Source organism: Symphalangus syndactylus, chromosome 3 (assembly GCF_028878055.3).
Source record: "Symphalangus syndactylus isolate Jambi chromosome 3, NHGRI_mSymSyn1-v2.1_pri, whole genome shotgun sequence".
Taxonomy (NCBI): Eukaryota; Metazoa; Chordata; class Mammalia; order Primates; family Hylobatidae; genus Symphalangus; species Symphalangus syndactylus.
In genome coordinates, this window is record NC_072425.2 from 49,127,259 (window position 1) to 49,142,690 (window position 15,432).

Genomic DNA, 15,432 nt, shown 5'->3' on the forward strand with positions numbered 1-15,432 from the left:
ATTTCCCATCTTCCAATGCCCCCTAAATCTCCATCTGGCCCTGCCCTGAAATCTTCAACTTTGGAATTATTCTTCTGTGTATGGCTCTAAAAGTCCAAGTTAAACAGCAAAAGTATTGTCTAGTAGCCTCATCAGCCATTAACACCTTGATGCCAATTGGCTTATCAGACTGGGAAGACTTGGAGCTAAGCGGTGTCGTCTGGTAGCCTTGTGGGCCATTAACACCTCCAGGCCAATTGGCTTAGATTGGGCAGCACTGGAGCTGGTTTTTGGGAATTGGGGAGACATAAGCAACTTTAGAAGTGTGGAGGCAGCTGTTTGATGAGAGAGGGCCCACTCTGGTGGGAGTCTCAGAGAACTACTAGAAGGTAACACATAAGGGTGTTGAGTCCCTGACCCCCAACCAGAACCTATGTCATTGACTTAATTTAATGCTTCTAGCATCTGAGAGTGGAGAGAAGAGAGGCACAGCACTGACATAATCTGTGAAGACTGATTTCAAAGGAAGGAAAAGAAAGACAGGTTGCTTTTGGGAGATGTTATGTGGAAAATGTTTATTTAGAAACAGAATGCTTGTTCCCTGATGCTGCAAAGAAACAGCACTCGAACATAAATTTAATTATCTCAGCAAGGCCATTATTACTTTCTGCAGAAAGGGTGCTCATCGCAGATGAAACAATGCGAGAGCACACCTGAACAAAGGAAGGAAGCAATTTTTATCCCTTACATAGTTTGTCCCTGAGACTGTGTCCTGTCTCCATTGCCTGGAGCCAGACCTCACAATCTAAACTAAAACCCGATTGGCTAACAGTTTAAAACTTTTCTAAATAGGTAAAAGTAATGGAAAGACAAAGGAAAACAGGAAGTTGCTTGTGCCACATAGGGAAGGGCCATAGGCTGCCAGCTGGAACTTGCCTGTGAGCATGTCCAGCATAAATATCTTGGTTAAGGTACAAGGACATAGAATGTACTACATGCCTGTGAGCATGTTTAACAGCTACATACGATAGGGTTTAACAAAGAGTTATTAGCACAAAGCAAGGAGGCTTGAAGGAAGTTAGTTTTTAAAAGAAACTATTATTTTTAACATTTATGATTTATTCTTTAACAAGAAGGGAAGGGGAAACTTTGAAAAGGAACTTTTTACATTCTACAGGAGAGAACATTTCCAGGGGCTTCCCTCCTTCCTGTACTTGTACGTTTTAACACCAGATTTTCTACTCCCTGCCTCATTATGCCACTCCTGCCCAACTCTAACTACTTACACTCTTGTACAAAACAAACCTGTCTTTGCTCCCAATTGTAAAGCCTTGGACTAAGATATGACTCATATGAACACATTCAGTCCTAACTGAGGGACAGCGTAGACCACCAGGACCACAAAGACTGGGTAAGTTCTGTCGTCCTCCTGTCTGCACACTCAAGAAAGGCGATTTCCTAGAAGCCCAGGTAGCTTTAGGGCTCCTCCCGGCCCAGGCCACTTCCAAGGCTCTGTACTTAATTTTGTGTTTGCAGTTTTGAGTTGCTAAAGAAGCTCCCCCCTCCCCCTTCACTCTGAAAGCTGCCTAAGTCCCAAGCCACACAAAACTAGTGTCCACTCTTGAGTATCAGCCTTGGCCACAACTCAGCAGGAGCATGTAGCCAAGTGTGCTTCCATGAGGGTCTTCATTTTAACGAGGAAAAGCAAACTCCTCAAGTTCTGCCGGAATTTTCCTAGCAACTGTATATTGTGGGCCATTTAAATGCCCTTTGTCAGCTGTTTCTCTTTTTTCTTATCCCCCTTTCTCCCTCATATTCTAGAACCCTCTATTTGGAGATTATGTATACCTTCCTGTTCGTAATCCCACCCACATTTATAGATAAACAGGGCCCTTTGATATGACACCAAAAGACAGGGGGAAGTGTTTCGAAGGGAAATGGTGGGTTTTGTTTTGTTGTTGTTGTTGCAACTATTGTGACTCTTAGAATCCATGGTCAGCCAATATGTATTTGAATCCATTTTTGACAGAAGTCACTGGTATGAAATGACCTTCTGGATCAGCCAAATTCACAGGGCTGTCCCCCTTCTAATGCTTAATTACTTAACATGTCTCAAACACATACATTCTGGAAACTCAAATGACTCTGCTCAAGAATGGCTATGTCATCTTTGTGGGAGGGAGATCCCAAAACTCCTAGGATGATTATTATTATTTAATAACACATGGGGCACCTCTCCTACCCCCGCCCCGCCCCCCCCAACACACACACACCTAATCACACTGTCAGCCCAGAATGAAGTGAGAAGAGTCTGGCTTTATTTCAAGACCAGCTAGTTAGCTCTTCAGAGCTGCAGTAAATGTTCTCACTCCCTCTACCCTGCCCTTCTATCTGTAATTCATCTTTATTCATAATGTGGCCCATTTAAAGACGCAGCGTGTGAAACACCGTCTACCAGCGGCGGGGTTGAGCAGATAAAATGTCAGACATTGTAGCGGGGGCGCTCCCGAATAGGACGCTTCAGTCTTGGGCGAGAGCAGGGTTATCCGCGCGATCCACCAGCTCCTAGGTTTAGGCCAGTCACCTAAGGCCGCCTGGCACAGGACGGCATAGTGGGTGGGAGCATTTGGGTGGCATACTCCAGAAACCACAGGAATCGGAAGAGAAAGAGAGCAAATGTCAATCCGTGATTCTTTGGACCAGCTACCAATCTTGGTTTCCAAGGGACGCCACCTTGGTCTCTTTCAGAAGAAACGGCTTCCCAGGGACCGACACGAATCCGCACACATCTGGTGCTGAAATTTCCCCGGGAAGGCGCTGTGATCTGCCCGGTTCTCCTGCTCTCCGCCTCCCTGGCGGCCCGTAGGCCTGTCATCTAGAAAGCTCCCAGCTTTTCCGCGCTTCCGTGGGAATGCGAGCAGGAAAGGCTTTGAGAATGCAAGCATGAAAGGTGGTGTTCTGCAGTCCTCTGGGAACCCCCCCACTTCCCGGAGCGCTGGGGATGCTAAAAGGATCTTCCTTGCTTCCCCACACCTCCCCCCACCGGCGTTGGGACAAAATGGCCAAATGTTAGCAAATAATGTGTGCGGGGGCGGGGGCGCCGAGCACAAGGTGGAGAAGCCGCGGGAGCGCGCGGAGACCCCCCGCCTGGCGGCCCCCAGCAGACAGGGCCGCGGGGGGCGAGGAGGGGGGCGGCTAGGCTCGCGGGAGCTCGCCGGGCAGGGCGCCTCCCAGGAAGGCGGGGAGGGGAGCGCCTGTTTACCCAGGAGGGCTGTGCTGATAGCACGTTCCTGGAGTTTACTTTGCTTTCCTTGAGTTTATTGTAAAGGGGTAAAGTTTTCGGATCCGTCACGTGACCCTGACAGGTCCTGCCTATGGCGCGGCAGACCACCCACGCCGAGGGCCATGGAACTGCTTAATAGAAACAGGCTTGTAATTGTGAGTCCGCGCTGCACTCCGCCGAAAGCCTCCGGCGGCCCAGCGCGCCGGGGTTTTTACACTTTCCGTTCCTTTTGTAAAGACGGAGGAGGAGGAGGAGAAGAAGAAAACGGAGGAGAAGAAAAAGACGACGACAGGGGAGACAAAGAGACCCGCAGCGACAAGGCAAGGGGGAGACGAGGGAAGACTGGGAGAAGACGGAGGAGCTGAGCACGAGGAAAGGGGGGCCAGGGAAAAAAAAGGAATTGATGTGAAATCCAAGCCCAGCGTCCGCGCCATCGGCACCCGCGCTCCGAGCAGGGGTTGACGGCCGGCTATGGTGAGTGCAGCCAGCGCGGCGGCCGCCGACGCCACCTCGCCCTCGCGCGCCGTGCGCCTCGGGCGGCGCGGGGACACGGGGACGCGGGACGCCCCGCGCGGCGGACGGAGGAGCGAGCCCCGAGCGCCAGGCGGGAGGGGCGGGCCGCGCGCCGGGCCGTGGGGCCGGGTGGGCTGCACCGCCTGGGCGCGGGAGCGCGGGTCCCGCGCCTCCACGCTCGCTCGCACGCCCGGGCCCCCGCCCCCGAGGCCAACCCTGCTGGGCGGGGAGGGGGGCTGGCCGCGGCGGACCCCGGCCGAAGAACGGCTCCGGGGGGAATTCTCACGGAGGGGGTCGCCAGGGCTCCCATTTTCACGCCTGAAAGGGTCGCCACCTTGGTTTCCGCTCATCAGCCTGGTGGTGGCTACTGACTCGCCAGCGGAGGCAGAGCTGGTGATGGAGGGCTGGTGCGGAGAGTGACAGCGCCGAGGGGAGGGGGCTCCGAGCGCGCGCGCGGAAGCCGCTGCCGCCCGCTCGCGAGAGCAGCCGCAGCCGCAGGGAAGGGCACGCTCGCGCCCCGCAGACTCGCTCTTGAGCCCGCACGCACGCCTAGGGGAGCGGGACACCCAGGCTAGAAGAGACGCACCTTACCCATCTCCCCTCCCATGCTGCGGGAAAAGGGCCAGAGGGGCTTTTGGAGTTCAGGAAGGGGCGATGGGTAAGAGGTGGTATGCGTGACTCTTGTGCCCACCAATTCAGGCGTTCGGGTGCCTGCCACCCTTACAGAGATGGGCGACCAGCCCAGTGCTGAGAGTGCAGAGTGCGGCCTCAGGGGAGCCCGGGGGAGGGCCGGACCGATTCGCACCTTACAGGCCAGGGCCCAGCACTGAACCCCAAGACCCCCAGAAACTGTGCCTCTGGGTGACATGCGCTGTGTTTCCACGTATTTAGTACGTTCATGTTTAAAATGATGCTAGCGTGTGGATGAGCACACTCTCATGGAAACTGATCTGTTTCCATCACCATATGGGTGGGTGGCTGTGGAAGACACCCACAGACCTGTTTTCCTGCACCTGGGAGGGAAGACCGTCTTCCTCCCTTTTTATCCTTTCTTCTTCCCTGGGGAGGAGAAATACAAAAGAACTAGACATAAATAATAAAGAGCCACAATGGGTGGCTCTAAATATTTGATAATTGGATCACTGAGGTCTTGAACTACCACAATAGTCCTTTTTCAGCATTCTGTGTGTTCATTTCTTTTAGGTTTTTATTTATTTCTGTGTTTATTGGCGACAGTAGTTCAGCATGCAATCAATCGCCTCCACAAAGAAAGACAATGCTTTATGGTGTCATCCTTTGTTACTGCAACTTAAAATTTCTGGGTGGTACTCCGGATAAATTGTTGCCTCAGGTGCATGGAGTGCCCAAGTTGTAAAACAAGGGGCTTTCAATTGTGAGTTTGTGTGTGTTCCAGTTGTCACCCAGCTTCCTTCCACAAGGCTATAAAATGCCTTTGAGTCCATGATCTGTTTCAATTAAAATATTGAATCAAGGTAGACATCAATAGGCCCCACCATTCTCAATTTGGGGTATTAGCTTCATTTCAAGCTCACTGTGAGTGGTGTATCTAATTTCTGGTTATAAAGTAGTCATAATCTGACAAGCTATTTGAACAAAATTTAGAACCATTTGGAATTATTTTCTAAAAAGAAAAAGGCTGTTTTACAAATTATCTTCAACTTTCTATAGATAAACTGATGAGGTTAATCAATGTGGATTAAAATATGTCTCCCCTGTTTTTATCCTCATTCCTCTCTCTCTCTCTCTGTCACACACACACACACACACACACACACCTTTTATTTTCTCCAGCCTCTGCCACAGTGTATAATGCCCTATTGAGACGTGTAGGCGTGATGTGTAAACCGGATTAGCAGTATGAAAGAAAGACACACAATAAGCTGGAATTGTTTTACTTCCCTTTCATTTCTCATGCCTATATTTCTAATAAATTTGTTGCTCCAGCAGTGGGTCAAAGGGATCGTGTTGCTCAGCTTCATGCAGGACCCAATAGCAGAGATGACTGAAATGAATGGTGTGCCTCCTAGCAAACGCAAAGCTTGATAGAGATATATTAGACAGGGAGATAGAGGCGAGGAGAGGGAAGGATGCAAAACATGTTCAAAGTCTGGGTGTTTCAGGAATACATCTCTATCCATGAGAGGAAAGCAATGTGGGTAAGAATATATTTGGAGAGAGGGGGATCAATGCAGGGGTCAATGCTCTGTTTTCTTTCAAGTTCATAGTAGGCTCTGAACGTTCAGCAGTTGGTGACATGCTTAGCAAGAGAATACCAATAGCTTTTGGCAATACATAAAGTCTAATTCCCCATTCAAGCTAGTATTTAAACCTGGAGTAATCAATGTGGAGATTTCTGGGACCTTCTCAGGACACTCCCCTCTGCCGCTTTCCCCACCCCCAGCTCACTGTAAGCTCAAAAAATGCCTGTGCTCCCGGGTTTGTGCTGTAGACCCCTCATTTACTCCTTTGTGGAGTTAGGAGCAGCTTCCCATTAAAGGAGATCAGGGGTAATTAGCAGCATTATTTTGACAAGTTGGCTAGAGCTGTTCCCTTTCCTTCAGCCTGGGGAGGGGGTAAATAAGAGGAGGAAACAGAAGGTGGAAGGGAGTAGGGGAGGGGAGTCAAGCCCAGTAGTTTTACATTTTATAGCTGCTGAATCTCCCCCCCACCCCGCCCCTGACTTCCCTGAAACCTTTTAGACTCATTTTCTACCATCACCTTTTAAGAATATACAAAAGCTGCCAATGAGAAAATAGGCATTCTTAGGGAGCCAAGAAAATGTGGTGGATGGTGGCACATTGGCTTGAGTTGAGTCGACTCAACTCATATTCAAAGTACCTGCTTGGAACTGCTGAAGTCCTGCCTTGACCATCACTCACATCCTGTATCCTGGGCTCCCCATGCAGTAAAACAATATTGCATCAAATCCCCAATTCCTCTCTCCATCCGACCCTCTCAACAAAAATACCGTAGGACTTAAAATCATGTTTGCAATTCCTTGTATTTCTGGAAGAGAGTATTAAACTCAGTAGACAAAATTATAAATGGCCCCAGGGTCAAATTACTGGAATACATTAACCGCTTTATTCATTTATACTCTGCAAAATTTAGCCAAATTACACTAGATTTTAAAGACTCATTTGGTTCGATCTGAGAAATCAGTGAAAAGTTAAATCTCACTGTGGTTTTTCATAACTCCACCAAGTCTGGCTTCCACAATTGCTTACCATTGCAACATCCCAACACAAAGGGCAGATGTTTCATTTCATTTTCATCATTTGGATAATCTGATGTCATTTTTGAAATGTGTGTGGCGTGGCCATGGATATTTGTAGTATTGGAACAGCGAAGGGAGGAGATGTGAGGGAATCCGGAGAGCTTAAGGCATCTGCTTTGAAAACTACACACTCCAATGAGAAGTCTTGGATCATGACTGGGAGACCAAAATGACAATTTATGCATTGAGATGAACTTTACTTGGAAAGGGGAAATGGAACACTCAGCTCTTGCTTCATAGAGGCTGGCAACTCCTGCTGGCTGATAAGGCCCCAAGTTCTCACTTATTTTTATTTGGTAACTGTCACAAGGGTGCCAGAGGCAGAAGGGCTATTTAAAGAGACTGTCTTCCCGGAGGACACCTTAGCAGGTCTGGCTGCCCCAGTCAGCCTCATCTCAGGTCTGTGGAATCCCTGTGGTTAGTTGAAGTTAACAGACCCGGTGTGGCACAGCAGTCCCCTGCACAGGGCATGCATATTAAAGCCGACAATGCTTACAAATGTAAATAAGGGCAGATTGATTAGGAACAACATTATCGCTGGGAATGTCGCACTCGCATGCATCAGCAATGAGGCAAATTGGGGGCAGCCTCAGCCCTGACCACCCAAGTCGAGGAGGCTTTTACACTGGCTCCTCTTCCCTTTCTTAAAACGTTACAGAAACAAGGCCAATTAGATCCTCAAAGTAATTCATCTCTGAGTATGAAAAAAGCAGACCACAGGGGAAGCGGCGGGTGGGGGGTGGGGAGATTAAGATAGCGCTCGTTAGAGCCGAGGCTCCGGAGTGCGTCCTGGAACCCACGGGTAGAATTTACAGGCCGGGACCATTGTCTGAGATGCTGAAAAGTTAACCCATCAAACAGCGGGCTAGGGGGTTCAGGGCACTGAAAGCCCCGGGGATCAATGTTCAAAACGTTTAGGAATTAAGTCAAACTAAGGCATATGGGCCTGAGTGGAAGAGGCTTTGCCACTGAAATGACGTGCATGTGGCAGCCGCCGGAACCAGAGGACATGCAGCCGCGTGCGGAGAGTGAAGCGGATCCATTACGGGCACACAGCTTACCATTTCCTTCCAGAATTCCTTCATCCAAGCAGCTATACTGAAATCCCTCTAGTAAAGATTGAGACGAAACACTAATAGTTTTGGGCCAAAACGTGGTGGAGAAGTTTGAAAAGACAAACATAGCAACGTGTCTTTGGCTACATGGTTCCTTGCCCTCCAGCAAGCTTGAAATATAAAAAGGCTGACATGCAAAACTAGGGGTACTACCCCCCTCCCCCAGTTTTTAAAAAGCAATTTCCAGAAGCAAACACACAATGGTTCGACTTGAAGTGTCTGCATAACCATTCAGTAAGAAAAGCTAGAATAGTAAACTTCTTTTCCTGTTTTGTGCTATTTATCAAACCTAATAAACATCAGGATCATACTCAAAGATGAAACTGGCAATGTGTAGAGCCGTCTGCGCTCTTTATCAACTCAGTGTCATTTTCCTTGCACGCTGCCCGCCTGCCTTCCGAGTTTCCGCAGCCCTTCCCTGAGCCACTCACAAAATCACGTGCTCCTTAGCGGTCTGAGTTTTGAATTTCCGCGCTGGCCCGGTGCTCAGGTCCCCCTCCGGATCCCGCGAACGCCCCCAAACACCTCCACCCCGTCTCCCTCTCTTCCTCAGGACATCCCGCCCTGACCCCGGCACCGCATACGGTTTGCGGGTTAGGGGGTCGGGAGAAGGGCCTCCCCCTGAAGCCGGGGAGGAGGAGAGGCTGGAGGGAAGGTGGCCAGGCTGGTGGGGGAAGGGGGGTTGAGGGAGGGAGCGGGGCAAGGGAGGAAGGAGAAGGCGCAGGCCGAGGGAAGGAAGCGGGGAGGGGAAACCGCCGGGGAGGAAGGAAGGGGGCGGGGAGAGCCGGCGGACTGGCCCCCTGCGGGAGCCGCGTGGACCGCCCCGGTGGCCGGCGCGCCTCGCCGAAGCCCCTACCGCGCCCGGGCAGCCAGCACGGGGCCGCTGAATGGGCAGGGACTCGTGAGCGCGACCATTGGCCGGTCGCGGGGAGGCGGCGCGGGCATTGGGCAGCGTAAGGGGGCCGGTCCGCCTTCAGGAATGTACTACGGCGCGTCCGGCACGTCCGTCCGCGCCGGCTGGGCGCACGCCTCGCCTGGGCTCCCGGAAGGCCGCGCTGGAGGCCCGGAGCCCGCCCGGCGCCCGCCCAGCGCACCCGCCTCCCTACCTGCTCTGCCCCGGCCGCGCGGGCGCGGGGAGTCCCGGAGCCGGGCACGCGCGCGCGCACCCGGGCACACATGCGCGCGCGCACAAGGCCTCCTGGCGCGGGGTCACGTGGCCACCGGAGCTCCGCCTTCTCCCTGCTCCTCCCCCTTTCCCTCCATCTGGGTTTCTTTCTTTCCTTTCCTTTCTTTCTTCTTTTTTTTTCAATGAACATACACCGTGTGCATCTTAAAGCCACACCGCCCCATTTCACGACTTCACTAGGCTTCTCGCTACTGCGAGTCCCTCTGCAGTTCAACCCCGTTTAAAAAAAGAAAGTGAAGCAAATCAAGGGTTTGCGGGTCGGGCTCCTACCGCAGGGACGAACGTAATAACTTGGAAAAGTAAGAAAAACACATTCCACTTTCCGAAAACAAAAATTTTTTAAAATAAAAAGCCTAGTTGTGTAGACGTGTCTGGCTCCAGGATCCACCTCAAAGGGTCGCGTGTTTTGCTCCGCGGGAAGCGAATCCCCGGGATGTCTTGGTGACACTGGACGCGGTGTCGGGACGAATCCTCGCGATCCGCGCACAGTTTATTTTGAATGAATCCAGCATCGGGGCATTTATAATCTCTTACGTCATACTATTATTAAATATAACATGCATACCGAGTTTTGTAAAAAAAAAAAAAACTATATAAACATCTGGTTAATAAAAAGGGGGGTACAAATGAACCCAAAATAATCAGGAAAACTTTACTCTCTCAAGGAAACAATTCCGTTTCTCTGAGTTGTAAAAAAAGATTGTTGTTTCTCTTTTACTTATGTCACATTCGAGATTCAAATAAAAATGCCTCTGCCTCTACAAGACTGCTTCGGTGTCTGGATTCCACGTTTATAGAACACTGACTCCTTCAAACCAAGACTGTGGTTTTTTTTTTTTTTTTTAAGTTGGGGGGAGAAAGCGGCGGGGGGGCAGACGGATTTTAAGAAAGGGTGGTTTTTCCCAACGTCCTTGCTTTCCTCTAACTTTCCATTCTGTTTATCTTAATGCGAGGCGTTGTTCCCTGCAAGAGCCTAAGTCTTCCCTTTAGTTATAAAAGAAAAGAGAGGAGGAAAAAAAAATCTGGCACACACTGGCGCACTATCCAGCACGCTGTCATTATTGGTGCAGGCCTGGGAATGCGAGCCGGACCTCCCAGTATTTGCTGCAGCTTGAGGCCAAGGTGCCTCTGAAAGGCTTTTCTTTGAGGAATTTCAGAAATTGTTTAAGCGCTTAAAAAAATATTACATTTCCCCCCGTGTCTACCGCGAGGCAAATGTTAGTGTGTGTGCGTGCGCGCGCGTGTGTGCGCGCAAAGGGCATCCCACAAAAAGAAGACACTTGAAAAGAAAAGGAATAAGAGAGAAAGGAGGGGGAGCATTCCTTAATGGAAGTATTGCATGCGAGAAGGTTGGCGCTCTCAGAGGCTGCCCCAAAGCCGGGGATGCACACACTGGGTTGCCTACCTGGGTGGTCTCTCTACTTTGGTGAGCTGTTGCTAAGCAGCTAATAATAGTCATGTTTGCTGAGTAATTTCTGCCCTCCGCGAGCCAATCGCGTCGCAGAAACCCAAGCCATCTGACAGCCCCGGGGGCGGGAGCTCCAGCCTTTTTCTCTTTCGCTCGCTCTCTCCCCCTCCACCCCCTCCCCTCCTCCTCTTCTTTCTCCAAATGGAGAGAGTTCTTTTTTTTCTTCTTCCATCTCATCTATTGAATCAAGGAGCTGCTGCGGCCGCTGCCCGCTGCACACACACAGAGCGGAGTCCCCAGGTCCCGGGAGCGAGAGAGGCGCGCTGCACGGGGACAGAATGGTCCAGCGGGTTGCCGAGGAGCACAAGAAAGCAGAGTCCGGGACCGAGCAGCCACCGCGAACCCAGCAGCCAGAGCCTGAGCAGCCCGAGCAGCAGCTCCTGGAGCCGCCACCGCCAGCAGCAGCCACCGCGGGAGCAGCGGCAGCTGCGGCTGCCCGGGCCCGGCAGCGCTGAGACCCGCCGGGCACCCTCGGACCCCGCGGCGGCGGCGGCTCTGCGCTTGCCCTCCGCGGCCGCTCGGGCGACCCGGGAGGCGCCGAGAGAGCCAGCGCGGCCGGCGGGAGCGGCAGGGATTCGCTGGCTCTTTCTGCAGTGAAGGGGTCGCGGCGCGGGGCGGGGGGCGGGTAGGGGGAGTTGGGGACCGCAAGGAGTGCCGCGGAAGCGCCCGAAGGACAGGCTCGCTCGGCGCGCCGGCTCTCGCCCTCCCGCGAACTGGATGTGGGCAGCGGCGGCCGCAGAGACCTCGGGACCCCCGCGCAATGTGGCAATGGAAGACGCAGGGTCTGACTCCCCGGCAGCGGCCGCGGCCGGAGCGGCAGCAGCGCCCGCCGTGTGAGCAGCAGCAGCGGCTGGTCTGTCAACCGGAGCCCGAGCCCGAGCAGCCTGCGGCCAGCAGCGTCCTCGCGAGCCGAGCGCCCAGGCGCGCCAGGAGCCCGCAGCAGCCGCAGCAGCGCGCCGGGCCGCCCGGGAAGCCTCCGTCCCCGCGGCGGCGGCGGCGGCAACATGGCCTCGGCTGGTAACGCCGCCGAGCCCCAGGACCGCGGCGGCGGCGGCAGCGGCTGTATCGGTGCCCCGGGCCGGCCGGCTGGAGGCGGGCGGCGCAGACGGACGGGGGGGCTGCGCCGTGCTGCCGCGCCGGACCGGGACTATCTGCACCGGCCCAGCTACTGCGACGCCGCCTTCGCTCTGGAGCAGATTTCCAAGGTGCATTTCAGACTCTCTCCTCCCACTTTCTCTTCCCTCCTCTAACTCTTTGGGATCGCCCCCGCCACACACAAACACACACACTCACTCTTCCTCTCTCTCACACACACACACACACTCTCACACCTTTCCAGGAAAAGCAGCAGACAAGTGGGGATTGAAAAATTCAAACCCTCCCTCTGGTCCTGGGAGGAAAGGGTTGTCTGAGGTCCGCAGGGGGTGGAGGTGTGTGCGTGCGTGTGTGTGTGTGTGTGTCTACACACGCCCTCCCCGGCGTGCCTTTTCCGGAGTACTGGAAAGCCGTCCACGGCGGACCACCTCAAGGGCGGCCGCGGCACTGCCCTGCCCCGTGCCCCCTGCCCTGGAACTTCTTCCTCCTGCGCCCCTGCCCCTATTTGCAGCCTAAACCCCTGTAATGCTGCCACATTTCTTAACATCTTGGAGGGGGAGGTGGAGTGGAGAGAGGCGGAGAGAGGAAGGGGGGAGGGAGCCGAAATAAAGGTGGTTTCCTTTTTTGGCAGCCGGTTTTGCTTTTGTTGAGCATGAAATCTCTGCTCCCTTAAAAAATTATTCTCGGAAAAAGATATCCCCCCCGTTTTCCAGGTTTTGAGCCGCCTCTCCTTAGGGCCTGGTCGGGGGAGGGAAAGTTGTAAACAAATTGCCACCTTAAATTCGCGGTGCGACTCTGCGGAGCGGCCGGGTTCATTGTGTTTACGAGGCTCGCTGAAATGTGTGGAATCCAGGGAAGGCGAGCACCCAGACGGGGGCCCGCCGGGGCCCCGGCCAGCGCCGGGGAAACGCCGCGCCGGGGAGCAGCCTGCGCCGGCCTGAGCCCTTCCCTGTGCACTCGGCTGTTTCTTACGTTTAACCAGAAAGGAAGGGAGAGGAGGGAAAGATCCATGTGGCTGCCCTCTTCCGATCACACATATTGTCGTAAGTTGCAGATGGCTGCCCCACTTCCTAATTCAGCTCACACAGCCTCTCCCAACGCTATGGAAATGCGTCGGGAGTGAACTCCGGCGGCCGCGCTCACCACGTGGATCCCCACTTACTACCATTCTCGGCGGGGGTCAAGTTGGGGGAACCCGCAATATGTTGTTCCAAAGGGCGCTCGCCCCTAGCGCCTGTCCCCGAGGGTGATGGACAGAGCAGAACTGGTTTGCTGGCTCCTGAACCTTGGGCTCCATCGCTGGATTACGCAGCCCCTCCCTTCTCAGGTCTGGGGTGAATATTGCCTGTGTCGAGTGGTTTCTCTCCTCTTTACCTCGGCTTCCTCTTCTGTTTTGCAGCCCCAGTGCCCCAAGTCGCTCAGGGATCCCGCGGGTGGGGGCGCCCTGATGTCCCCGAGGTGCAGCTCCCACGCTGCAGCCCGGCTTTGATTTATGACCGAGCCCCCCCCATGACGCTCAGGTCCGCCGGGGCTGCAACCTCGAGGGCGAGTCCGTGTGCCGCGGCCACCCGCGCCCCCACAGCTATTGGGGGCTCACCGGGCGGGTGCGCGCAAGCGGGCGTGGGCGCGCGGGCCGCGACTCCCCGGCGCTCACTCCTCCCTTCTGCTTCGTCCCCAGGGGAAGGCTACTGGCCGGAAAGCGCCGCTGTGGCTGAGAGCGAAGTTTCAGAGACTCTTATTTAAACTGGGTTGTTACATTCAAAAAAACTGCGGCAAGTTCTTGGTTGTGGGCCTCCTCATATTTGGGGCCTTCGCGGTGGGATTAAAGGCAGCGAACCTCGAGACCAACGTGGAGGAGCTGTGGGTGGAAGGTAAGAGCGCCCGCCGCGGCGCCCGCGCCCCCGGCCCGGTCCCTCCTCGCGGTTGATAGAGATATTCGCCAGCGCACACCTAGAGCCTGGCTGCGGCCGGCGAAACCCCCTGCCCGCACCCGGGGGATTGTTTATTGTTTGGGCGCCTGGCCAGGAGCCAGGCCCGCCCGACAAAGGCCGCGCTGTAATCTACTCGGGGCGCTGCGCCGGCCGAGGTGTGGTGGGAGAGAGCGGCGGGGGCGGGCCGGGGGCGCGGGGCCCCTCCGGGACGGACCACTCCGCGCGCTGGGGGCCCCGGGCCCGCCGCCGCTGCCGCTGTCCGCCTGAACCTCGCCCCGAGACGCGCCCCGGGGCTGGCCTCTCCCGGCCCGGCTTCGCGGCCCGGCTTCCTTCTCTCCCCCACCCCCACCCACCGCGTCCAAAGAGAAAGGAGTTGGGGGGAGCCAGAGGCCACCCCTCCGGCTGGCTGGAGTGTGCGCGCCCCCGGCGGCCGCGGCCGGCGCGCTGGGGAGGGCTGGGGGCGGGCGCAGCGCGGGCCTGCGGAGGCGGCGGCGTGTGTGGTCCTGTTTTTGGACAGCTTTCAACTCTGAGGGAAAAAAACATTTGTCTCAAGGTACAGAAAAAGCGGGGTGGGGGTGGAAGGAGTGGAAAAAAAATAGTAAGGCACAGACTGGAACGCATGTTTGCAAAGTAGATTAATGTTTCCTCACGGGTGGGGGCTTTTTACATGGAATTATTCTGGGGGAAGGCTGCATTTTGCAGGCAAAGAAAAATGTTTTAAGAACGCGGGGTTGAAGGGACTTCTCAGAGGGGTTCTGCCAGTCTTTTATCCACGTTCCTCAGTTTTGGGGTTCTTGAGACCTTAGCAAAGCAGTTGCAGATTTAAAATAGATATATATTTTTTCGAAGACAAACATTTTTACATTATTTTGGTGACACAGGTTTCAATTTTTTTCCCCTGCTGGTTTCTTGTTTATCTTTTTGGCAAGTTTCAAATCCTGCTATTTGGAAACAATTTTAACCCTAAACACCACTTTGGGCATCCCTTACAAGTGGGTAGTAGGGGAGGGTAGAGGTGACTATGTAGATAATTCAAACCAACAAAATACCTGGAGCATTCCTCCGGACAGCATGTGGAAGCTGAAGAGTTATGCGCATAATCGCTTCAGTGATCCCTTTCAGGATGCTGTTGGAGACGAACCTTGAAGAATATTTTCTTAATCTCTTCTTGTTTGTGAAGATTCGGCTTGCAGAGTTTTGCAAGCCTGTGGTGGAGGTGGAGTATTTAGTTGAGAAGTGACAATTAAAATAATAGTCTACGTAATTAAGACAAAATATTCCTGCCTTAAGTAGTTTGGTAATTAATACAAAAGCGTTCTTTGGATTGAATCCATGGAGTAATTTACCTCAGTTCAGCGATTCAGTATCACTGGTGGATAAAAGAAGGGTTTTATCGAGCAGCTATTATGCTCCTAGTAACAAGTTTCCTGAGCACCTATGATGTCCCTAGCACTGTGTTAAGCACCATAAGAGACTCAAGTGTGTGCGACACTGCACAATTTAAAACTATTAGAATTCGATGCATTTGGACTACCTTTGGGTTCACAGTTGAAATGGGCTGTGA

At 53.6% G+C, this 15,432-nt stretch overlaps 1 protein-coding gene across 4 annotated transcripts in view; it reads left to right on the forward strand.

Moving 5' to 3' along the window:
* Positions 1-2,877: 2,877 nt before the first annotated feature.
* PTCH1 (patched 1) overlaps positions 2,878-15,432 on the forward strand; it is a 70,011-nt gene continuing 57,456 nt past the window's right edge. For 3 of the 4 annotated variants that reach the window (XM_055271823.2, XM_055271826.2, XM_055271831.2), the window contains exons 1-2: positions 11,473-12,047; positions 13,616-13,808. In XM_055271823.2, the coding sequence (XP_055127798.1) occupies positions 11,847-12,047; positions 13,616-13,808 (394 nt within the window). In that variant the 5' untranslated portion in view covers positions 11,473-11,846. Of the gene's footprint in view, positions 3,583-11,472; positions 12,048-13,615; positions 13,809-15,432 lie in introns of those variants that run through there. The other variant, XM_055271824.2, reaches the window with a different exon arrangement.